Source organism: Patiria miniata, unplaced genomic scaffold (assembly GCF_015706575.1).
Source record: "Patiria miniata isolate m_02_andy unplaced genomic scaffold, ASM1570657v1 HiC_scaffold_3, whole genome shotgun sequence".
Classification (NCBI taxonomy): Eukaryota; Metazoa; Echinodermata; class Asteroidea; order Valvatida; family Asterinidae; genus Patiria; species Patiria miniata.
Window position 1 is genome coordinate 35,299,844 of NW_024037069.1, and position 25,887 is coordinate 35,325,730.

At 40.4% G+C, this 25,887-nt stretch overlaps 1 protein-coding gene across 1 annotated transcript; it reads left to right on the top strand.

The window, feature by feature from the left end:
- Window positions 1-306: 306 nt before the first annotated feature.
- On the top strand, window positions 307-24,745 carry LOC119736767 (inactive tyrosine-protein kinase transmembrane receptor ROR1-like; the record flags this gene model as incomplete). Its single annotated transcript, XM_038210777.1, has 13 exons — window positions 307-368; window positions 6,450-6,757; window positions 12,050-12,074; window positions 14,525-14,961; window positions 16,219-16,249; window positions 16,844-17,011; window positions 17,962-18,089; window positions 18,216-18,252; window positions 18,763-19,178; window positions 19,328-19,422; window positions 19,972-20,122; window positions 20,703-20,902; window positions 23,078-24,745. Coding segments are annotated over 13 exons (3,198 nt in total), but the record flags the coding sequence as incomplete, so codon positions are not given.
- Window positions 24,746-25,887: the final 1,142 nt, after the last annotated feature.

Genomic DNA, 25,887 nt, shown 5'->3' on the forward strand with positions numbered 1-25,887 from the left:
GTATGTGGAACTACCTGAGCGTGACTCGCGTGAGCCCATTTTCGCCTCAGAATATGGCTGTCGACGATTTAGTCTTCATGTATCAGATTCTAATTGGCTAACTGACCTTGGTAAGTGTGGTGGTCAAGAAGTAAGACATCTGCATCAGTAAACAGGAGGTCTCTGGTTCGAGTCTCACCCAAGGGAGCTTGTGAATTTTTTTCTCGCAAGCCCTTGGAGGGCACTGAGTTTACAGTAATGAAGAAGTTCGCATTGGTGCAAGGCAAAACCCAGTAATGAATTTGTTTTTATCTTTTTTGCTTCTTTTCAGACGCAGCTGGCCAAGCTAATGTCCAACCAACCACCAGCAGCACTACAGAGCCTATCAGGTACAAATCTTTATTTAAAAAAAAGAAAAATCATCTCACTTTTCCTTTCACTCAGCTGTGTACTTTTCACACACAAAAATAAAAAGAAAACGAAACAAGAACCAAAAAAAAACCCCAAAGGAATACTGTAAATCAGTATCTTTGTATTTTACACTTGTTTGGACAAAGACAAATTCCTATTTCAATATCGTACAACAGATTTTAAGGTCGATCGATCCAGTTTCAAATTTTTTTTATAAATTATTTCAATTAATCCAGATATGAACTACAACTCCACAGAAAATCAATATCCTAGTCCAAAAAACCAAAATCATTCAGAAAACTAGAATTGTTGTGGGAGAAAAACTGCAAGGATTTCCTTTCGGTAAATCTTGCATTTTAAGCAGAGTTGTTATTTCTGATCCTCTCATTGAAGTTTGTGTTAAAGGGGCATTCCATAAAGTTGGGATCCGAGTTTTTGTGTCCCTGTTACATCTGAATTGTATAAGATTTATTTATTCCAGGACACATTCTTTAACGCCTTCTATCTCCAAGAGTGATTATGCAAAGCAAAGTACCAGTACCGGACAAACAAATACAAAAACTAGTGTGCAATTTTAATAATACTTGAATGGCATTTTACACAGGTCAGGGCCCAATTTCATGGCGCTGCTTAACAGTTAGCAGAAAAGTTGTGCTGAGCATAGCAGAAAAATTTGCTAACCTTAAGCACTATTTCACGGCGTGGACGTGCTAACGGTCGCGCGTGCATGGAGATTTCTAATGTTACGTCACTGAGTTAAGCAAATTTTTCATCCAAAGTAAGCGTGCCCTTTGCTGTGCTTATGCTTACGGTCTCCATGAAATAGACGGAGGCTCTGTTAGCAGAAAATTGTGTGCTTAGCAGCGCCTTGAAATTGGCCCAAGGTAGTTACAGGGACACCAAAAGAAATGTCATACTTTTGGACCCCAATTTATGGAAACACTGTCTGTCCCTAAAAGGCATTAAAAAATGTTCTTCATAAATGTATTTGCCAACCGTTTATCTTCAGTAGTGAATATAATGTAAGATTTCAACAGTAACAATTGAGGAACTGCCTTACCGGACAGCTGTAGTTATATCTTTAAGTCCTCATAACCTCTGACAGTTTGTTTAGGCTAGTCTTGGCAAAGTTTGAACGGGAATTTGTTCAAATACATTCTGGAGCCAATTCGGAGGGGATTTGTTCAAATTTGGTCCCATGATTGTTTGAACAAGGCTTGGTGGTCCAATACGAGTGTTTGTCGACAAATACCCATGCTTGGACAAAATATATCAAATTTCCATCATCAGTGGGGAAAATATGAATCTGGGAGATAATGGTTAAGCCATGGTTAAGCTTTATTAAATTTTAACAAAAGGTCTTTTGGAGAGGTATATGTGAAGCATATAAGAAACTAATAGTCAAACAAAAAATGTTTTTTGTGTAAAATATGAACCTGTCTCTCTGCCTTAAAATCAAAAACTCACAATAACACTTGCATTTTGCATGTAAAAACAAGGTGCCAAAATAATTACCTAAATTTTTTTTGGACAAAAATACACATGACCATAATCCATCACACTGCCACATCACTCAAAGGAAATGTCTTGTTCCCTTTAATTTGATACCACATTTGACGTTGTGATGCTTACAGTTTTGTAGATTTTTCAGCCATTGCCCTTATGGCGCTCAGTCAATGGCTTTTTGATTGGCAATCTCCGAGCGCACTCCAGGCTAGAGTACAATCAAGCACCAGTTAACGAACGGTTGGTGATTGAACTTCTTATGATTAGGAATTCAAGTCATTCTCTTGTATAAGCTTTTTGCCAACTCCTGGGTTTTGTGGATCCTTTTGAATTCATGCACATGAAAGATTAAACAAATGTGGTGCTAAGATAATGTCTCAACAGACAGCTGATCAATTTTTACCACTTTTCACCAGGCCTTGAATGCAGTTTTCTGCAGCAGCTCAAGATCAGAGCATTCTGGTCTGTACAAGTATGTAGTCTGTACCCTCAGAGATACCGGTACCTTGTTATACTCCAGTATGGAGAGAGAATATTTTAGTAGATAAAGTGTCATGCCCAAGAGCACGAGGTAGAGTCATTTTTTTAGGCACATCTCAAGACTTGAGCTGCATGTGAATAAGCCAACTTAATATTCCAACTGCCGGTATGCATAACAATATCTGATGATTTTTACTCTTAGATAAACGCGACAGATAAATGCACACAATTCCAGATATTTACAATCTGCCATTTTTCGTGCAATCAAAAAGACTATGGAAATTTCCTTTGCACAAAGGTTGGGGCACACAAAACACCTAAAAACACTTCACTGTCCATACTTATTGAAAGTTTGTGCTTTTTTCAATTCGGCTGGTATCTGTTGAGATTTAACACGCATACGGCGAATTATTTATTGCAAAAGGAAAATGGTCAAATCTTGACGTGCATATGGGTGCGCAGCTGGAATACTGAACTGGCTTCTGGCTAGGCTACGGCTGGGAAGGGGCTTCAACGGCTTCCATGGCTTCCATTTGAGCATGTTGAATTGCCAGCCGTAGCCAAAGTAATTCGGACAAAGCCATAATTAGAGGAATGTGGTCTGACATGTCATCTATCATTAGCAGGAAGTAGCGGATATCATGCAGATGAATTTCAACTCTCCCAGGTCTCCATGTTAGCTCCACCTTTGCGAATTAGCATTCATCTTATCTATATCCCAGCTGTCGTGTGTTTACACTTCTCCCCTCCACTGAAGCTGTGGAATGAGTGAGATGGCTCTTTGTGTCAATAACGAGACAGGAAGACCAGTCTAATCTATCATATCTCAGGGGCCATTGATTGTCAGATCCTTATTCAAGAGTTGAGAAAAAAATGTAAGGGAGGCGTCACCTTCTTGAGAGCCACACTTTGCCTGAACTTGAGACTTGATCTTCATCTGCAAGGCAGACGGTTATCAACGTTCCAGAATTTTTAACAGTTGAACAAAGAAATTGACTGGATTGGGGTTTCAACCTGTGAGCTACAGATTGCCGTTCCGGTGCTCTACCAACTGAGCTATCCAGCCCTATGTTGGTGGTTCCCCATTTAATCAATGTCTTTGTTCAAGGGGCACTACAAAAGGCTTAAACCCGCAAATGCCATGTAGCCGGGGATCACGCTCAGAGTCATGATACAAACCTACATGTAGGAGGAAACAGCTTTTTATTACACAGTTTTAACTAAATGACAAAGGGATACTGACCGGGCACCTAGTCACTTTCCCTTTGTGGGTTATTTTAAAACATTCTGTAATTGTTAGATATATTTTTAAAATAACCTTCCTGTGTCCTCACACATTAAAAATGCCTTAAAAAAAAACAACTACCGGTACATATACACACCCAAATAAATCCTTGCATTTCAATGCCTGAACAGAATCCTTGGAGGAAAAAAACGTTCTTCTACAGTATTGTACAATAACACAGTCATGCCCTCAAACTTTGACGATATGTACATGTACATTGTATATTTTAGTTGAATCCCATCAGTAAGTAGTTTGCTTCCTAATTTTTTTTAGTTCTCATTCCTATCTTTGGGTTTTTCAGCTCATTAAAAAAAGTTACATCCAGTTAAGATACTTTTTGTTGAAACTTCATAGACACTTATCGCACAGGGCTGATTGCGGTGACATTATGACCGAATGTTTTGAAATGAGGGATTTTTTTATTCCGCTATTTCCCTGAGAAAATCATTTTCATTGTCAATTTTTCAAACCACACAAGTACCTTCTGCCTTGTCAATTAAACCTAATTGAGACGTCCAAAAAAAAAAAAAAAAAAGACGGTGTCCTTGTCACAAGAAAAGCCCCTGTGGTTTCTCTGTTTATTTTTCCTGGATAAACTTGCTGACTTTGAACTATGACAAGAGCAACAGAGATTGTAGCCAGGAATTCTGCGGGAGAAGACAACCTGTTTACACTGATGGTCCTAGCCGACAGGACAGTTCTCATCGCCTGTCGACACATGATGTTTGAACCCTCGACGAACACTTGAATTTTGACACAAAAGGATTGGTAAATGGTCTTTGTAACAAGATTGCTCCAAATTTAAAGAAAAAGTAGCCCGAAAGTCCCCTTCAGTCCAGTAGGGACAGAAGTTGGAGAAAATGGAATGATGTAAATTGCTGATGGCTTGAAATGGTACCGGTTTTTGTTTGATATACAGTGTAAGGTCAGGGATAAATTCCCAGGGCCGGTGAGCCATATTTATTTTCCAAAGCTGGCAAATTGATACTCTCGGCAATGTTCATCAGAAACTGTCAATCAAAATCTACACATGAGATTTTGGCTGGTGGCCTGTTTTTGCCATGCAAAACTTTTTCTGTCTAGAAAATTTGTGGGCTTCACAGTCCTGTAAAACTGACCAGAAAAGCTTCTTGCTTGACAGTTTTTAGGTGAATTCTCAGTCAACTGTAAAATACTTGTTTCTGCTATTAGCAAACATTTCTGTTCACCGACCTACAAAATTGACCCCTGGTTGGATTGCAGCTGACAATTTGCATGTAGACTGCACATTGCTGGATGTGCCAACACTCAGAATGCATGTCAACAAACATATACCATGGAGCTGTTCCAAGTATAACGTACCGTACTTAACCAATTATTAATACAGAGTAATCCTTTCATGCAATGTTCATCATCAAGTTCTTCTTTCAAAGAGAAAGTTTTTTGAAAACATTTGAACCTCTTGATCAAGAAACCACCAACAAATTCACATTTTGATGGGTTTGGGAAGGTGGGGGGGGGGGGGGAGATCAAGAACTGACCCAAATTTCACCTGAATATTAGGTCAGTGTGGTGGAATGCAAAGGAACCAACTTCTCACCACAGTGACCTCCTGATGGGAAATTTCTGAAATTGAAAATAATTTTTTAAACGGCCAGATTGATAGAAGCGAGGACAGATGGCTTACAATCACAATATGATTAGTGTCGAGGTCACCCAAAGTATGACAAGCAAACTGTCATGTCAACTCAACCCACGTTTACTTGTCCTCTGTCAAAAAAAGTAAAGAAAGAAATGAATACAATAATAAAGCTAACAGACCAAGCCCCATCATGAAGATAGACAAGTATGGAGCTCATAGCGTGGGTCAAGTGGAGTGCTATTTGCATACTCATTGGGGGTATTTAGCACATGTTGGAGTAGGATCGTCATAAGTGTGTCCGGAGACGAGAACGAGTGGTGGTCGTGTGGGATTCGTGTTGGTTGTAGAAGTCGCGTTAGCAGCCTAGCCAGGAGCGGGACTAATTGTTAGTGCGATCATGGCTGTCTCGCGGCGCGGACGCGCTCCGGCGCCGTCCCGAAAGAAAGTCTGCCTCTTTGTTCTTGTTCTACTTTGCAACCTGCAACGGTTAGTTACTGGCTCATTCAGCTTGGTGTTTTCAGTTGACGCATGATGATTCTTCTTTCGTAAACCGACTTGGAGCTACTGAACACTGTAAAACTCCAACATGGAATCTTAATGTTACAAGATGATCTGGTGTATTGGCTCTCAGGACAAAGGGTTTCTAAACCGATGCCATGCATGCCACACTGCATGAGAAAATTGAACACTTTTCTTCACAGGATTTTTGTGGATTCATCAAACCAATGTGCCTGCAATTCACCATCTGCTATTCTGCCACAGACTGTGTTCCAAAAATGCAGTGGTTTTTTTTTTTCAACAAAGCCTTTCGACATGAGCAAATAAGGGTCCTTTTTTCACATGATTTTTGTTTGGGATTAATAATACCAGGGTGCCTGCAATTTGCTCACAAACTGTTTTCCAAGAATGTGATATTCATCAAGAAAATTTTGTAATTTTGTATCATTTTTACAGGTTCTCATGGATGATTGGACTCCAGAAAGAGTAAACATTGAATTGTGAACAATTGTTACTAATAAGTACATGTACATATTCATGTGTTGAAATCCAACTTGAGTTCACCCTTTACATTTTTCTTGCAGATTCTCAGAAGCATTGGGAATAGTGGCAAAAATGTCAGAAATGTAACCTTAGAATCTCTTTCCCTCCCTTTCCTCAATAATGCAGGACCGCCCCGGCGGACGGCATCCCGGAAATCAAGATCGACGAGCCCATGAACAATGAGACGGTCTCCGTGGGTGACAAAGTCACGCTGCTCTGCCGCATCCGGGGGTTCCCACAGCCAACCTACTGGTGGTATCACAAAGACGCCTACATGATGGACGATGTCGGCAGAGTGACCATACGGACCTATCCGTGGGGTTCTAAACTCATGATTAAAAATGTGGATACGCTGGACGCAGGATATTATAAGTGTATTGCGCAGAACGACGCGGGATCTAAAACCACCACGGGTCTGGTTGCTATATTGCCAGGTAAGTTGGCACGGATCAAAAGTTCCGTTGTCAAGGTGATAGTTGTAAGAAGAGAAAGCTTCAGTTGGTGGTTCTTGCTAAAGTAAGAACGACAGGTATTGTCTGATATTGTGTGACATATGTAGAACAGAAGAAGTGTGCATAAATTGTTCTGGCAGCATCAACAACAGCAACAAAAAAACTGCAAGATAAAAGATGCCGACAAAATCCTTCATGCGCAAATCACTTACTGACGTAGCTGCTTACATTACAGTACGTCGAAAATCACAACAAAATACACAAGACATCCTCACACAAGCACACTAATATTCCTGCAAATTGGTTTCAGATATTTTCTTTCAGGCACATGTTTAAAATTCACAAGTAACCCATAATGAAATCATGTTGTTTTTGCAAATTATAGTTCACCCTTGAGGCAAGTTTCACGGGAATATTTGGTTGCTCGTTTACTGATCAGTGCCCATGTTTTTGTACTTCTTTCTTTGCTTATGCAATGTAAGCACAACTAGCCTTCTTCGACAGGACACTGCAATTTTCTCACTGCAAGTACAAAGAGATACTATAGGTTTCAAATCCAATGTAAAGACGGTTCTCACAGAATGTTTTCCATGAAAACACCATCGCTTGTCAAGCGAAAGCTTTTGTTTGCAAGTCAAAAGGCTTTGCAAAAGGCAATTCCCGAGCATTGTCAGTTTACGACAACAGAAAATGCAAGAATCCAATCTGAATTCCTCAGTACAACAACTTCCAATTCGATGGGCAATCAAGTGATATGTAGGCCTGTACACGATTGCCGTTCACAAAAATTGCGTTTCATCAGAAAAAGTGAACAGTGAGACGCGATAAGATGAAACTAATTAGGGAGAATTATCAACGAGGTGCAAAAATGTAATCATCCCTCCGGCTTTCATTGGATGATGATCTTGGCCGTGCAAGTTATGAAAAGATTTTGTCTGCCTATTGGCTTCATGCACAAAGTATAGAAGGCGCTGTGAACTGAAGTCAAACCGTTCAACCGTAAAACATTTGGATACTAGTCCGTGTCCACATCTCTAGAGCTTGACCCAATTTCATGGCATGGCTTACCGTTAGCGAAAAATCCCTGCTTATAGCACAAAATTCTGTGACCACGGTAAGCGTATTTCACAGGTTAGCTAGGAATGTTGGCTTCTGCGCATGCATCACGTTACTAAGGATTGTGCGCTTACAAGGTTAGCGCACAATTTTTCTGCTGGCGCTGTTAGCACAGAATCGGGATCATAAGCGCGGCATTCTGTGGTTAGCAGAGCCAAGACATTGGGCCCTGTTGTCTAGATCCTCTTCATTTACAATCTGTGGGAACATCGAAGCATAGCCATAACCAGGAAGTCTGTTTGGACATGGCATTAATGTGTACAGTACATGTACAACTGGCAGTGGATTTGGCTTAACCAGTTCACATTGGATGACGTGTATACACGCAAAGGTTTTGCAGTATTCGTAACAGATGATGGATAAACACGCAACGAGCGAGGCTGGAAATATCTGTCAGCGTCCCACTCGCAGCGAGCGAGGCCGGAAATATCAGGATGTGCTACCCGCAGATGGCGGCCTGAACCCATCTGGCATCGAGGTTCATGAAAAACAATCCCGCACCTGGGTCCAGTCAATGTCAAAATACATGTAATCTTGGTGCGAACTGGTTAAAGGTAGAGTTGACCATTTACAGCTACCCTAAAAAGTAACCTACATTGTAGCACATTATTGTCACAGAGTTTACTTGAAATAGTTTAAAGATAGTAATGACACTAAACCCCCTTGAAATTATTCCTTCTGGCATGCCGTCATTGTGAAGAAAACAGTGAAAGAATGTCATTTCCAAAGATTGTCAAGTGACACATTTTTGGAAACTTCAGTTTGTAGTTGGTTTCTTATTGGGTGAATCTGTGAATGGGAGCGCACAAGCGTTGACACGATGCACACGCGCATGCGGCTGCTATGTGCTATTATTTGGTGGTTCAGTGTGGGACATCACGCATAGCTACAATCAGCTGAATGAGAATCATGTCCCGAATGCTGATTATGTCACGAGAGGGCGCAATCAAAAAATGGCATGACATGGCAACTTTTGAACTGAAATCGAGATCCAGAATATTGCGTCTTCTCGAAATATACAGCATTCACAGAGCTAAAACTCTATCGGGTTAGTTGTTTAGCATCCATCTTTAGATTTTGAGCACTTTCCTTGCTTTACACCCAAAAAAAAGCACAAATGACTAATGGTCTATTCTACCTTTAACAACCAGTATTTCATGTGCTAGGCCTACATGTACTGTACATTTAGGCAGGTTTCTGACGTGTACATACATGTTTAAGATTTCAACGTAAAGGGTTAAATAGTAAATTCAAAATGGACCTCACAAGGCCTTACAGATCTCGTGTGCAGTTGTCATCCTTTGATATTCGGTGAGTGTTTTCCCTTAATTCACATCATAAAATATGAGGTTATTTTAACTGTTCACTGTACAGAATTTCACACATATAAACCTGAGCTTTTGCTATAAAAATAAAAAAGTCTAGCACTTTGCCCCCCCCCCCTTTTTTTTTTTAAAGCAAAATCACTCACTGACATGTAAGAGTCATTGCATTTTTGGAAAGAACCCTGTTTTGAGATTGAGGTTTCATATGTGCACTTTACGCCTGAGAAAATATTCAACAGTCTTCAGTGCGTTTAAAAGGGTTTTTTTTTTGCACTTTAAGAAAACGTTATAAAAATGGCCAAGATTAGGGTTTAAACGAAATGGCTCCCTCCTGTTTTGGCAAGAATTACTTGCTGAAGGAACATGTTCACACGCCACATATTTCTGTGCTCTCAAAACATACATATGTACAGTTTACAATAGTATTTGGATCAACCAAATTAAGGGGCCAACAAGATTATCGTCAGGCTTTTCAGAAAGGTTAATTTAAGTTTTAAGTTGTTCAAACTGAACTCTCCAAAATGAGGTTCATAAATTGGTTAACGTTGAAGGTAGTGGAATGAAGTATTGGGATTTAATTTCCTCATATCCTGTTTGTCTGCAATGTTCAAATTGATTATTGACGTCACTGTGAACATTGGGATGCAGAATTGTCAGAAACGTGTCAGTATAATGACAGTTCAGGTCGGAATTAGGATCGGCATGGACAGTTCATGGCGGCAACGTGGCGATGCCTGGAAAGGGAGTGAAACAGTCGGAACGTGATGTGACAATCTGATGAATTGTTAATGTGCGCTGCAAACTCGGGAATCTGTTCGGGGTTTTTTAAATGACGCAAATCACCGAAACGTGTGCAACATGCCAATGTAAAAATCACCCTGATCATAACATGCACATGTACCCCCACCGCCAAATAACAAGAAGTAATCAATGGTTTCATTTCCGTATTTTATTGATACGGTGGGAATTTGACGCAAACATGATTAATTATTTGTCAGCAAACGTGACAACATCTCAGTCAGTACATGTAATACAATCGCTGGTGTTGCAACAAGCAAGATCATATACTATCACTGCAGTTTTATTTTTTTTTCAAACGACAAACGAACTGGCATCTGTTTTGTTCCTTCGCGCCAGCGATCGCTCCCCTCCCTACCTCTGTGTTTATTGAGCTAACGTTCCCCGTGTTTGTAAAGAGAATTCATTTTTTTCTTTCACAGCGCCACAAAGCCATGGCACAGTCAAGTCTCTGTTGTGTGCGCTTGTCATCGTTGAAAATCTTGTGCAAATAAACGACCATGCAGGCTTTGCATACAACTGATTGATCGGAATAATAAAGAAATTCCATCATTTTTTTCTATTAAATATGCACTGTATGTGTTCTTGCATACATTGTTTAACACAGCAACTCATGTATAACATTGAAGCATTACTCAGGCGACATTTTAAAATGCTTGTTATCAATCAGATGTTAAGCATAGTACATCAAGTGCAACAATTGATTCTCAGTATAATGCATCAATATTTCAAGTCACGTACATTGAGGCTAACTTTTCATGAGTTGCTTTATAAGAAAACATTTTTGTATGGATGCATAAGTTTGCATCCAAATTTGACATTGTTTTCTTGTTATTCAACTTTCTTTAATTTTGAATATTTGTTTTTAATCCTAAATTAACCTCTCCCAAATTATGAGTATACATGTAAATACGTAGGAAAAAAAGTCGGTTGCTAAATTCCTGAATGATTGTAAAAATATTGGATGAAAAAGCTTTGAAAATATAGAGAACTTCTTTTGATTGATTAGTACAACGTACTGTACTCTGAAGGACTAGGGTTAATATCCCTGGATAAATCCAATTTTCTCTTGTCCCAATAAATTTGACATAAATTTGATCACGTACCGAAAGCCCATTTAAACTCGAGTGGAGGGCAGACTGCAATAACCAGATATTTCTAGCAATTTTTACTTATATCCTCGGGGGACGTCCAACCCTCTCCTCCATCATATTTCCTTCCGATGATCAAACTCATCCAACAGAATTTAATAATCAAATTCTTCTTGCTCCCCCTCCCCCCTTCATACTTGTACATCAACACCTGTGTCCCCATTCACAGGTGATGTCTGATGATGTGCAATATATATCACCATTTATTCCTTCCAACATTTTTTCGGGGCTGGGGAACACATTCTCAAGGGAACAATAAAAGACAAAAATCCAAAATTGTCTGGAATGGTGGACCATAAATCCCCAGGTCTTAGAGATGGATGCATTTTAAGATGGCAGCGTATGGTGTGGATTCTGGTGGGAGTTGAAGAATAATTTGATATGTTCCTTTCCTGAGAAGAAGTGATCATGTCTAGAAATGGGCCCAATCCTCAGAGCTGCTAAGGACAGAAGATTATTGCTTAGAAAAAAACTGGGTTACCAGCCAAATTTCATGTAATATGTATACACTTGTGACTGGTTCTCAGTAAGTTTGAGCAAAGCATGGAAGTTTTTGAAGCAACATTGCTGATGCTTTTATTTTTGGCTTTCGGTAGTTACACAGGCTGAAAGAGCAAATGACATAAAACTCTGTTTCACTTCATTCCATTGCATGCACCTGTTGGACCAATTTGCCATAAATTACTCCATTTTTATTACCATTTTTGGGTGTTTAATGACATTTTATTGATCTCTGTGATTTTATGTTTGCTGACATGGTTCATTAAATACTTTTGGATCAGGAGGAATCAGAGAAAACTTTTTAAGTTCATTAAGAACCTTTCTGAACATTTTAATACATTTTCATTAATTCTAATGTTTTGTTTTTTGTATTTTCTTTACAGGACCATTTAGTGAAGGAAGTGATAGGTAAGAAAAGTCACAGTTTTATGGTTATTTTTCAAGCTGATATCAGCATTCCTTATTCTTCAGTTGTTCTTCAAAACAACCATATATAATTGATTAGGTCAAAAAAGCTAATTTGAAAAGCTGAAGAGTGCCTTCCAATTTAAAATCTTCATGTACCCTTCTTTATAGTTATTTCATAATGTAGTTACGATAGTTGTTGTATTTTGGTCTACAAGAAAGATAGTTGGCCTTAAATATGGTGTTCTCATATTTTCCTCTGCACCCATAAGAAATTCTTTTCAAGATAAGAAATGGACCTATTTCCTGCATAAAGTGTGGTTTACCACCCCAGTTGACTTGAAGCCTTCTACGTCGTCGCCATGAACATCAACCTGTGATATAATGGGTTTCTTGTTTTATGCGATCCACGAGTTCCCCTTTTCTCACCCATTCTTATTTGATTTACGATCCGCTCAATTTGCAAGCTGCTTAAAGTGGTTGTAAAACAATCAGCATCGGAAATTTATAAAGCCCGCTGGCACTGCTAGCCAACAGCTTCTGAGTGTTAGCACTGGAGAAAAAAATGAAATCTATCTGGATCTTGAAAGCTGATTTTGTGGATTTTTTCTTTCAAAGTATTAAAATTCAATTTGCGACATCAGACATATTTTCATAGAGGCCACTTTTCGTTAGGGTTTGATTGTGGAAAGTTGCGTCTGATTTTCTCCATGCCTGCTGTGAAAATTGTATTCTTCATATCTTTATTCAATGACGGATCCAAGATTTTTTTGGGGGGGGGGATAAGGCATTGCATAAAATGATAAATAGCTTTAAGCATTGAATACAAATTTGCAATATTTAGCTTTTGCCTTTTCCAATCCGAATCGGAGATTTAAAATCGAGGGCACCAAAAAAAAGAGCTCACATAAAATTCAAACCTTTTTGACACTGTGCAGGATTTGTTCAAATTAGCTTGAGCAGATGGCCCCATATTACAATAACTGTCAATTTAGCGGTGGATCGTCTGCCCATAAACTGTGTAATTGCCAGACTTTTATGATTGAAATTTATGCATCTGGAGTTTTATGAAGTGATTTTCATTTTAGTTTTTAAATTGAAGGGATTCTGGAATGGTTGTATGTGATCATAAATTTGGACGGTCTTACTGTCACTGCTACAATTTTTATACCTTTGCCATCCTTTTAAGCGCCCGCTCCCACCAACAAAAAGAAGAAAAATAGTAGAGTTTCTTCTGTGATGTGTCAAAAAATCATGTGGTTCACATAAAAATATATTATGGTCCTAATTTCAGACAAATCAAAGGTTGAGAATGGAATTTGGTTCTGTGATAAGAAATTGATGCAATCTTATGAAAGATTTGTGCATGGACATAAATATGCGGTGTTGACATCTACCTCTGACTTCTATTCAAAATCATTATTTTGCACGTTTTGAATATTTAGTTCTCGGCTGTCTCGTCAAAATTCCAACCTTTTCTTTTACTCTGATTACTCTTGCACCATGAAATTCTATCCAGACTTCAGAAAAGAAAGCCAAATACACTGAACACGAGTTCATATTTTTGGTAAATTTCTAACCTAACTATTCAGTGGGGTTATGGTGTTTGTGGTACATGTATACTTTGGCCATTGGTTTTGCAAGAAGTGCTTCAGGGTTGTTGGGCACTGGTCAAAGGAGCGTGTTACCAACTACTTTGACTTTTGACCCCAGCTTGTTTCATTGTGGTTTTGTTGATCCCTAGTTTATGACTCATTCTATCAAAATCGAGATTGAGTTTCATTGGTCTCTTTTAAACACGCACTATTTCAACATCAGTTCAGAAAGTCTGATCAAGGGGATTTTTAAGAATTTACAATTTTAATGTGATCTGGCGTTCCTTTATGTTGTAACTGAACATTATAAACATTTGTTTTATAGAAATTTCTGAAAAAAATGACCCTTTTTTAACTAGAATTTTGACGTCACTGACATGTTTCTTGCCCAAGGGTGTGTGAAAAACTCCACTATACATGTATGTACATGTATGGTACACGCCACTGTCTTTAAAATAAAAGTTAAATTCACAGCCTCCTGCCAAGATATCTTAGCTGCTCAGCCACATGTACCTGAGCTGGTCCAGTTTGTCTGGTTAATTAGAATACACTTCCTGTCGGAACGAATCCTTTTTCTCTGTGCGTGGGTGTTAAGCTTCAAAATTGTGTAACTGAAGGAAAGGATTGATAGTATTGTGGATACTTCATAGTTTAGTTTACACTTACACAAAATGTAGGAGTTGTCAGTCAACAAAGTATAGATTTCACATACATTGGAAATAAGTGCATGGCGGAAAAATAACAGATGGATTGAGCACAAACAGATATCAACTTATTTACATGTACATTGTAGGAGGTTTAACAAAATTGAATTTTAACTGGTATCTCATTTTACTATTATGATATTTTCTGTTTCAGTGATTACAGTGCCAACACAGACAACGCGCGATGCGAGCCCTACCGCGGTTCAGTCTGCCGTCGTCACATCGTCAGCAGCAGTGTGTACATGCACGCCGACACCACACAGGAAGAGACCGAGCAGGAACTCCAAGCAGCCCTGACCCGTCTTGAATCCCTCCCTAGTCTGACCGAGACCTGCAGCCGCTACATCATGCCGTCGATTTGCCTCACTGCCTTCCCGCTTTGTAGCGAGACTCCGGAACTCTCGGTTCACCAGCTCTGTCGGGACGAGTGCCAGTTATTGGAGACGGATATCTGCGCGCCGCTGTACGATCACGTAGACTCACAGGTGGAGCTGGATTTGGTCGGCGTCTTGCCGGTGTGCTCGGACCTGCCGCGGCTGGGCAGTCCAGACAGTCAGATGTGCATGAGACTCGGAATGTCCAACTCCGGAGGTGAGGGAAAGTTGCTAAGAAAGTTGCTAAACATGGAAGAAGTTGCGTAGCAAAAACTGGTTACCCAGCTAAAATGTCATTGGACGCACATTGCTTGCGACAGGCTCGCAGCAGATCTGTGCTTAGCTTAGCTGAATTTACTTTAAAAAAATAATTTCTTAGCAGCTATTTGAAATTGGGCCATGGGCTCAATATGGGCTATTCCCCAATACAGTGCGCCACCAAGCAGTTGCCACGGAGAATCAATTTTTTACAGTGCATTGTGGGAGACGGTCGACAAATTTGGGACATTTATTATTGTTTGTTTGTCCGGTTGGTAGTTTCGTAAATGTATGATTCAAGTACCTTTACTTTTTTCTTTTCTTTTTATCAAGATGGTGTTTTTTTTTTGGAGGCGAGAGAATGCTATGCCTCGATCTATCAAAACTTTCCTCAAGTTGTCCTCTGACATTCGTTCACATCCCGGCAAGTTGACCATGTTTTTGTCCACCATAAACTTGAAAAATGGACTCTCCATGGCAACTTCTTGGTGGCGCACTGTATTGAGAATCGCCTGTATTTCACAGAACTTCTGAGCAGGAAGATTGCTTAGCAAAGCAAAACTACGCTGAGAACTAGCCTGAAACAGTACATCTATTGTCTGATATTGGGTAGTAGATAGTTGGCTGAGCAGATATTTTTTTGTGCTTCAGCCAATTCCTTTGGCCTGATGCGGTGGTGTTTAAATTTGTATTCAATCCAGCTTGAATACCTGGGTGATGATTGGCCCATGCAGCTGTAGCAACAGTGGCATCATAATGATGCACAGTCCCAATCTGTCATTGCATAGCTATTGTAATAAATGTATAATAAAAAATAATCATAAGATTGAAATATGCAACATCTGGAAAAATGTTCGTGTTTGGAAAAATGCTCACAGTTTTGTTGACTTATTTGGAGACTGCAAGTGTGCATGTGTTTGGTTAGGTGTCGGTGTGGTTTTCTGAGTTCACAGGTTCAACTCCCCCTTCAAGCAATTTTCTTTGTTTTACCACAAATGGATCAAAAGTTCACCCAGTCATTCCCCTTTGGGGTTTATCAGATTGTTATTTTTTGTGTTGGGAGGGGTTGGTGGTTTGGTTGAGGGGCCATGGGAAATTTGGGGGTGAAATATGGAATTTCTATATTCACATATGAAATTGATTTTATATTGCTAGATTATTGCCATAATTATCACCCTCTAATTTCATATTTACTCTTCCCTTTTTTCCCCTTCAGATGCCACGTTATCACCAATCCAAAGACCAAGGTAAGGGAAGATATGAGAATCATAAATTTGAAATTGGAAATGTAAAGCTACGGTATTTTATGCAACAATACAACGCATCTTTAAAAGTAGTTCTCTGTCAAAACTCCTATGTGCTTGTCATTGAGAGACATATTTCCTATGACTATTGATTGGTTACGGTACCCATTGATATATCAGATTTAGAACTGCAGTCAGTGCATTTCTGCTCTCCCCGCCTGATGAGCGCGTGAACCAACAGACCAAATGTGAATTCCCTCCAAGATTTACCATTGATTGGTTACTGTATTTGCTGATATAAGATTTGAACCAGCCAACTGATTCTGGCAAGCTTGGTGGTCGAGTGGTAAGATGTCTACACTAGTAAGCAAGAGGTTGTGGGTTCGAATCCATCCCAAGGCAGCTTGTGATGTTTTTCTCACAAGCCCTCGGACAACACTGAGCATACAATGAATATGAAATTATGGTGTTTAGGGCCCCCCCCCCCCAATACCAATATTAAAATTGACCATGCTTCACCATATTCAGATTGCCTCTTCATGAAACAGCCTCAGTGTCTGTTTAACCTTTGTCGTGTCTCTGTGTCTTGTTTCACAGTGGGGACTACATCAGTCTGGAGCGACCAATGAACAATGAGACGGAGCTTCACACCGGTGACCGAGCTGTCTTGCGTTGCCGTATCACCGGCGTCCCAGAACCCCGGTACACCTGGTTTAAGAACGACGTGCCGATATCAGAGCGAGGAAATCGACGAATCACTATCAGGTGGGTCTTGGATTTTGTATTTGCTGCAAGGACTTTTTTTGCTAAAAAAAAAACGTTCCTGAATCCTCCAAACCCCTGCACTGTGCAGGAATCGAGTCCATCCCAAGAATGGGCACAAGTAAAGCTCAAGTCTTTTCACAAGCCCAGCCACAAGTAACAAGGAATGAAAAAAATAGCAAAGAAATGCCTTTGTCAAATGTTTGTTTGAATATAGGTGAGATGAGATTTGAAGGTTTGCATGGTGGAAAGATACTAAGACAAGATAAGTTTGCGGTAGCACCATGTGAATAAAATCTCTTTTGTGAGTATGTGTGGTTCTGAGATTCCCTCCGGTTCTTTTCAGAACCACTTATACTCACAAAAGAGATTTATTCACATGTTGCTGCCGCAAACTTATCTTGTCTTTGAATACATGTAGCTTGTGATTTGAGTTGGGAATGGATGACTTGTTATGGACTTGTGGTGGACGCTACTACAACACTGCTTCTTTCTCATTAACCCTAACCTTTGTAAATCCTACAAAATCTTCTTTGCATATTAAGTGGACGATTGCGAAGGATTGAGGCTGCGTGGCCAAAATGAGTATTTGATTTTGGAGGATGCACTGTGACAAAGTTTTAGGCTCTACCTTGTGTTGTTTATGCTTTGTGATGCATATAATTAGGCTGGACAATACTTGAAAAATCCGCACTGCTTCTGGATATCAACACTGCCTCAACAGTGACTGGTGGAGGATTTTGTAGGATTGAGGCAGTGGTCACCCCTCCAATGAACAGATTCAAAAATTAACTGATGATTTTGGAGGATTGAGGCTGAATCCAAGTTTTACATGGAAGTAGCTAGACGATTTTGAAGGACTGAGGATGCAATCTAGCAAAAAGGCCTAGGGGTTAGGGTTAAAGGACCTTTGAAGGATCTTTTTTAATTAATTTATTTGTTTTTCCCCACAGGTCGTATGACTGGGGTTCCAAACTTTCGATCAAAAATGTGGACACTACCGACACGGGATACTACTTATGTGAGGGAGACAACAGAGCAGGCCGGCGATCAACAACTGGAATATTACTGGCAAGAAGAGGTGAGAAAATGCCATGGTTGAAATTTTAGAATCCCAAGATTCCTATAATGGAGGAGCTTACTTTTTTGTGAAAAGATTGGGTTTTTTGTGTAATATTTTGCTCACTGTTTTTCTTCTTGTTTATAGGAGATCCACCAAGAACGCTTGGCCCTGGTGTGTCTGTGTGAGTACTTATTTTATGTCATAAATGACTGGCTTTCTACAATTTAAGAATTGTTTCTAACTGTAAGGGTATTTTACAGGCTTATTTATTGCATTTTATCCCCAAAGTAACCTACCAAATTATTATTAAAATGCTTACTTGGATTAACTGGTACTAAACACCCCGTGAAATTATTCCGTCTGGCTTGCTGTCATTAGAAGAAATTAAGAAATTTAGGTGATTTCCAACTATTAAACCGTCAATTGATTGAATTTTGGAAATAAAGAGTGCTATTGATAAAATGGTGTTACGTGATCAAAATGTTGTTCATGGTTTTCACTGTTTTCTCAAACGGTGTAATATTCACTGAGGTGACATTTTGACAGGTTAGGTTTTCAATATTATCTTTAGATTTTGGAGTGGTGTTATTATTGGAAATGAACAAAATGCATGAGAAGGAAACGATCCTACATGTATATTCTTTTAACTTTAAACTAAATGACCATGTACACCAATTGCTTTTTTTTTTAGGCCGACGACAGGCTACTGCCAGCCCTACCGTGGCATGACCTGCTCCAACTTCATCGGTAACAACAGCATCTATGTGACGGACTACCAGGCACAGTGGGAAGTCGAGAAACAACTGACGAGTGCTTTCCTAGTCATCATGCACGACCTGAGCGACCAGTGCCAAGAATTCGCAATCCCTTCTCTTTGTTATTTCGCTTTCCCGTTCTGCGACGCGACGGCGTCGGAGCCTCGGGGGCGAGAGCTTTGCCGTGACGAGTGCGAGATCTTGGAGTTGGACGTGTGCCAACAGGAGTACGCCATCGCTAAGGAGTATCCAGGGGTGACATTGCCGGACTGCCAGAGGCTGCCTCGCATTGGAACTAAGGAGAGCGAGAATTGTATACGCATCGGGATACCCAGTGTCAAAGCAGTCTCAGGTATGTACGCCGAGTGCACGATTATTTAGTAACAAAACTTTCATACATTTTACAGAAACTGAAAGCAGGCAAACCATTAATAAAATGCCGACTTGAAAGCAAGAATTGTTGGAAGTAATTTAAGAACCTGTTTTTCATCTTTCCTCCAGATGTGAACTGTTACAATGGATCAGGAATCTTCTACAGGGGCAAAGTGAACCACACCAAGTCTGGTTACGAGTGCCAACCATGGGAAAAACAAGAGGTAAGAATAAAAATCGGTACGGTGTCCAACTCAATATGCAGTTGTACATGTGCAGGATTGGACGTGCTATTGAACATAGGATTTGTGTTCACGGGCAAGACACTTTACTACAATTGCTTCTCCACCCAGGAGGAGTGTAAATGAGTACCTGTTAGGCTGTGAGGGAAGTTTGTACTGATCTAGAGCTGCTCTAGATAGACAGGGGTAATAATTACAAAAATGCTTTGAGACATTGGTATATAGAGCCATCACCACATGCATTATTAAAAAGAATCATATTTCTTAAGTGTACAACTTTTTCTGAGTATATTCAAATCTAGCAAAATTCACCAAACATGCCTGTAGTGTGACCAACATTATGACGATGTAGCCAGAAAATGCATTTGGATCAACTTTGATAAAAAATATTCTGGGGTCACAAAAAAAGTCATGCATGAACAAAAAGTTATTTAGAAACTGAATCATTTCTCAGGAGGGCTGATATCCTGACAGACTTTTAGCTGCAGAAGTTTTCCTGACATTGAATTTTCGTTTTCCCCCAACCTTTAGCCTCACTCACATTACCTGCTGCCTGCGGAGTACCCAGAGCTTGCTGGGGGTCACAATTACTGCCGTAACCCTGACAACGGGCTGGACAAACCCTGGTGTTTCACTATGAACCCAGACGTCCGAGCTGAGAAGTGTGACATCCCCAACTGTGGTAAGACTTCATTGAACAGTGATCTTTGTCCTGTGAAAACGCAGTGTGTCATTGAGTAGCCTAAGAAACTTTGGGTTGAAACATAGAGCTATGTTTAAATTATTAGAGTGCTAACTCGCTGCACAAATGCAGCCTGCTGGGCTCATCCATGTTTGTGCACAAACCTATAGAAAACTCGAAATTTAGTACAGCCATTTGCATATTTGCATTTGGTTTCTATTCCAGTGCGTCATCGAAGCTGATACACCCAATACCGAAACACACAATTAGTGAATGAGCGTTCCTTTTTGCTCTACGCAAACTAACGCAAAACTAATGCGTGCGCGTAGTTGCTGCAGATGATTTTTGCAGTGACGTTTTTGAACCGTCATACAGAAAACGCTCATATGTTGTTCGCGTATGTTGTACTTACGTGTTGCATTTAGAGTACATTATCCGAAATCCATTCCTTGTGATTTTATTATGTTCCACAAACACGCACATGAATTCAAAATGTCTGCGCTCACGACGGCTTCAAATATCTCCGCCATACTAAGGCAGTACAGTGTGGTAAATTGTTTGCATTAATTTCTTTGTTCAGATGATCCTCTTCAAGAACCTGCCAATAAGCCGGAGGTCCTTTACATAGTTGTCCCTGCCATTGCCGTACTGCTCTTCATTGCCGTTATCCTGGGATGTGTCATCATGTGGTTGAGACAGCAGAGAACGCAGCGCTATGCTAGCCATAAAGGTCTGAACAATAGACCAGCTGAGATGGTTGCATTGCAGCAAAAACCGCAGGTAAGGACACTATGAAAAAAATTGCTTCATGGCAGTTTAGTGGTCTATCCATTATCAGTCCTCACAAGTCAATCACAAGTCATCCAGTCCTCAAATCTCAAGCTATTCAAATAAACTGTGCCAAAGACAGTCATTCATACCCTATTGCTTGTGATCAGACTTGAGATGGACTTGTGATTGCCTTGACAACAGAAAATGTTTCAGAGACTTTGGTAAGGCTGATACTTTAGTCATGGATAGGAGTGTGTATCGGAACTGGGTACTCGAGTACCCAAATACCTGAGTACCCGACCGCGGATGTCAGGAACTGGTTCCAGATTATGGGATCGGGTACCCATAACCAACTTTGCAAATTACTCAGTACCCTTCTCAGACAATGAAAAAGAAAGGTTTGAATGCCGTTGGTGGGGAATTTTCAAAATGAAAACCGGGCTACATGGAAAACCAAAACAGATTTCATGTTTATGTGCATTTTAAAGCGCGACAACATTTCACTGCCTCCCCTCTACAATGTTCACTGGTTTTGTTACACAAATAATAATCACTTTTAAAATCGCAAATCCTTTAGCCCGCACTGTACACACTTGTATCTTGCTGCATTGACGTGTTAGTGTTATCGTGCAAACCTTTACGAACAATCTGAACAGCAACTTCCAGGATTTGAATTTTGGGGTTGGGTTTCCTTTTTGGGTACCCAGGTACCCGTGTTTTATTTCAATAGGGTACCCGGTTTCCAGACTACCTGTAAATGTACACCTCTAGTTATAAACTCTTCTTTTCTTGCACAACAAAAACGTAGAGGGAAAAATCCTGAAGTTGGTTGTCAGTAAGCTCAGTAGAAACATGAAACTGACCCCGCAAGAACGGTGCATTGATTTATCCAATAGTTAGTTCAAGATGACACTTTTGTCCAAAACTTTTGGAGGGGGAATTTAATTGTAATTTTAATACAGCTTTACGTATATGACAAAAAGCTTTGCTTGTGTCAACACAAACGCGTAGGTGCAGATATGAAGATTCAACGCTATCCGCCTTGCATGCGCATCAGCATCAACAAAACGTTTCGATGTTGGTATACAAGATGCACTGACAGACACACCGCATCGTTTCGTGTTTAAGTTTTTGTAGAGAAACTGACAAATGTGTTTCCTTGAACATTTCATCACTTCTTTATAAACGATAAATTCACTTTTATTTTATGTTCTTGTTACATGTACTTTTATTATTTTTGCATGATATGTGGATTTGTGTATCATGCAACACAAGGTAGTGTAGTTTCATTTATACAGTAACTGAATGCATTTCACTCATGTTTTTTCTTTCTTTTTCTTTTCACATTTCACCAATAAAAGTACCATTTATCATCCCCACAGTTCAAATATTAAGCTATTTAAAATGTTTTTAAAAATTGAATTGAAATCACAGTATCAATAACAAACTTTGGACATATTTGCAATTTTTGGCTTTACATTGGATAGCAAATTTTTTTTTCTCAAAATCTCAAAGAAAATAACCTCTTTGGGTCATTAAAGTATTGCTTTTAAAATAAAAGATGAACTACATCAATGAATGAAAGGTTTGAGGAAACAACATGTGGGAATAATTTCTCAACTAGGAGAATGGTTCTGAAAAGAACCAGAGGTATAAACTCAACGTTCTGGTCAGTATGCTCTGACTGTCTTCAGAGCAAACTGACCAGAACGTCGAGTTTATACCTCTGGTTCTTTTCAGAACCATTCTCTTAGTTTGAGAAATTATTCCCACATGGTGTTTCCGCAAACCTTTCATTCATTAGTATCTCCACCATGCAAAGCCTCAAATCTTACTGAACTACATCAAATTGAGCTGTAAATTAAAATTACAAAATTGATCTATGTTTAGACCCTAATGGGTTTTCATTATTTGAATGTCATTTTTCAATTCTGTGTGCTTAATGTCATTTCCCAAGAACTTTCACAATCTAGTCATAAAACAATTTTTTTTTTTAAATAATTATTCTGTCCTGTAAACTCAATCTGTGCTTGTTAAGCTTTAAAAGAGCTGAAAATGGAGTTATAAAAATTTTGTCCAAAATTTTGTCTCGGTTAAAAGATTTTGTTTCATCTCATTCACCTCCTCACTGTCACGCTTTACTAACCCTTTTGCTTTGTGTTGCTCTGTTTCCATGGCATGCAGGTCCGTGACTTTCCATTGGCCGCCGTCAAGTTTCAAGAGGTCCTTGGGGAGGGTACATTTGGCAAAGTTTACAAAGGGGAGCTGATGGGGTTGGAGCATCAATACAGCGTCAACCCGGTCACGATCAAAACTCTCAAGGAAAACTCAGCCTCTAAGATGGAGCAAGATTTCAACCGAGAGGCTGAAGTGATGGCCTCGTTACGTCATCCTAACATCATCTCATTGCTCGGTGTGTGCACGACGGAACAGCCCCTTTGCATGTTGTTTGAGTTTATGCCTCACGGTGACTTGCATGAGTTCCTTGTCCGGCACTCACCCAACTCGGACGTTGGGTTCGGCAGTGGGGACGACGAGACTCAATCCTCGTTGGATCAGTCGGACTTCTTGTCAATTGCTATACAAATCGCCTCAGGGATGGAGTATCTGTCTAGTAGGTTGTTCGTGCACCGCGACCTTGCAGCGCGTAATTGCATGGTGGGCGACAACTTGCAGATCAAGATCGCGGACTTTGGTTTGTCCCGGGATATCTACTCAGCGGATTACTATCACATGCAAGCGCAGGTGCTGCTGCCGATCCGCTGGATGGCACCTGAGGCAGTCATGTTCGGTCGCTTCTCCGTAGAAAGCGACATCTGGTCATTTGGCGTGGTCTTATGGGAGATTTACTCGTACGGTTTGCAGCCGTTTTACGGTTACAACAACCAAGAGGTGATTGATATGATCCGCACTAGGCACATACTGCCTTGCCCAAGCGGCTGCCCCCCGCACATGTACGTACTCATGACGGAGAGTTGGAACGAAGCCCCCAATCTCAGGCCCACCTTTAAGGCCATCAACGCTCGCCTGCGTTCATGGGAGGCGTTGCCGGCTGCCAACCACCAAAACGGTAACCTGTATACTAACCCCACTGTCAATTTCAATCCCATGATCGGTCCCACTTCCCCGACGCAAACCCACAGCAGTTCGGGAGTCAAAAGCCAGTTGTCTTCGCATCACAGTCGCTCCACGCACAGCAAGGGTTCCCACGGTGACAGGGTCACAGGGTCGTCGGAGAAGGCGATGTCGGAGAGCTCGGCCACGACGGCCGGGACGCATTCAACAAAGGGTAAGAAGGAACGAGTAGAGCAGACAGCTGTTTGAGACGGACATGTTATTTAATGGTATTTTCTCTGTAAATCGTAGCCCAGATTAGCCTACCCATAGGGTCATTTAGAAACTTGACCTAGCCTAAGCCATTTCCAAATTACTTGCCTATGGCTGGCAAACACACACACATCAATTGGAAGTGGCTTCTGCTGCCTCCATAGGGGCATGTGTTATTGAAAGCCATAGCCATGTACTTTGCACACAGCCTTACTTTAGCAAGTCTCTCTTCGCAAAGTGGTAATACTATTATAAAATTTTGACGGTGGCGAGATTGACAAATCTTCAGAAATGTTGTTAAATTATTCATGTGGATGGGGTTATACCTAAAGCAATTTAGGTCGTCAATTAACCAAAGGTCTATTTAAAGTTATAGCTTTCCCTCTTTGGATACTGAGGACATTTTATTTTTCAAGAAAAAAGGGTTCAGTGAGAAAAAAAATTTAAGTGAAAATTTGGACTTCCATTGTCTTTCCAATCCCATAACGACCTCAGAAAATGACTTCTTCTCTAAGAGGCTTCCCTGTCCATTTTTGTCAACAGTAAAACAAAGTACTGAATTTTTTGGGGGGCCCCTTTGAAGTTTGAGTCAGTGTTTTAATGGACTCGTTGCATAATCAGTAGGTGGCGCTTCTCTATCACTGGTGTCAGCTTTATGTGCAGAACATAGTGCATGCAGGCACTGCTTCATTTGCATATGCTGCGAAGTACATGTACGCAGACTAATTTCATTTTAAGTAAATGCACACATACATATACCCCTATATTCTATGCATAAGCGCAAGGTTTGGGATCCGTGTCCGAACAAGAGAGGGCGCTTTTTTACCGCTTTTGAGAACCCCTTGGACGAGACAGAGTGCGTGCAGGTATACTTGTTCCGTAGTTGTGGGGTCTGTACACAAGAGTTGTCCCATGGTATTACGGGGACCGAAGACGCTCTGGGGACAGCAGAAAGTCCCCATAACTCGGTCCTAATTTGCCTAACAATAACAAACTTCCCCATAACGCAGTGAGTGCCCCCGCGCGGGTATGTCCTCAATGCTATAGCTTCTTCACGTGAGCATCAAGCGTTGTCGACAATGCGTTCAAATGTGTCTCCCAGTGGTCTCCCCAACTCTCCCTTTCTTACCGTTGAGGGGGTACTTGTGCACGGAGCCAAACTAAATGCGCACAGCACTGTATCTTCTTTGCATTAGTGATAGACATACGGCAGCAACGCTTCGCAATCATTGACAGGATACCTGTACACGGAGTCCATACTTAAATAAATGTATCTTCATTGAGCATGTTCAGGCAAGGACCATTAGTTGACTAAAGGTTGATTTGTGATGTAACTTATGCCTGCACAGTAAATGCAAATGTCTCTAGTCAAACACTGATCAAAACGTCATCCAGAAACTTTTTGATCCTGGTTCCCTGCTGTGCTTTATGATGCGCACGGCTATTGGTAACCAGCGATGGAACCATGCCCTGTGGTCCGGTTCCAAATAGTCAACTACAGCAGTCCAACCATCCTTTGTTTGAGCGAAGTTAGTCAAACTATGGTTAACTATCCGGTTCGTTAGTAAAAACGTCATTCACGCGCGCGCACCACTGATTACTAGCCTATTGGCTACAAACGCTCAAGCTGCGTTAACTTCCGGTTCCAATCGTGCAGAAAGTGCTGG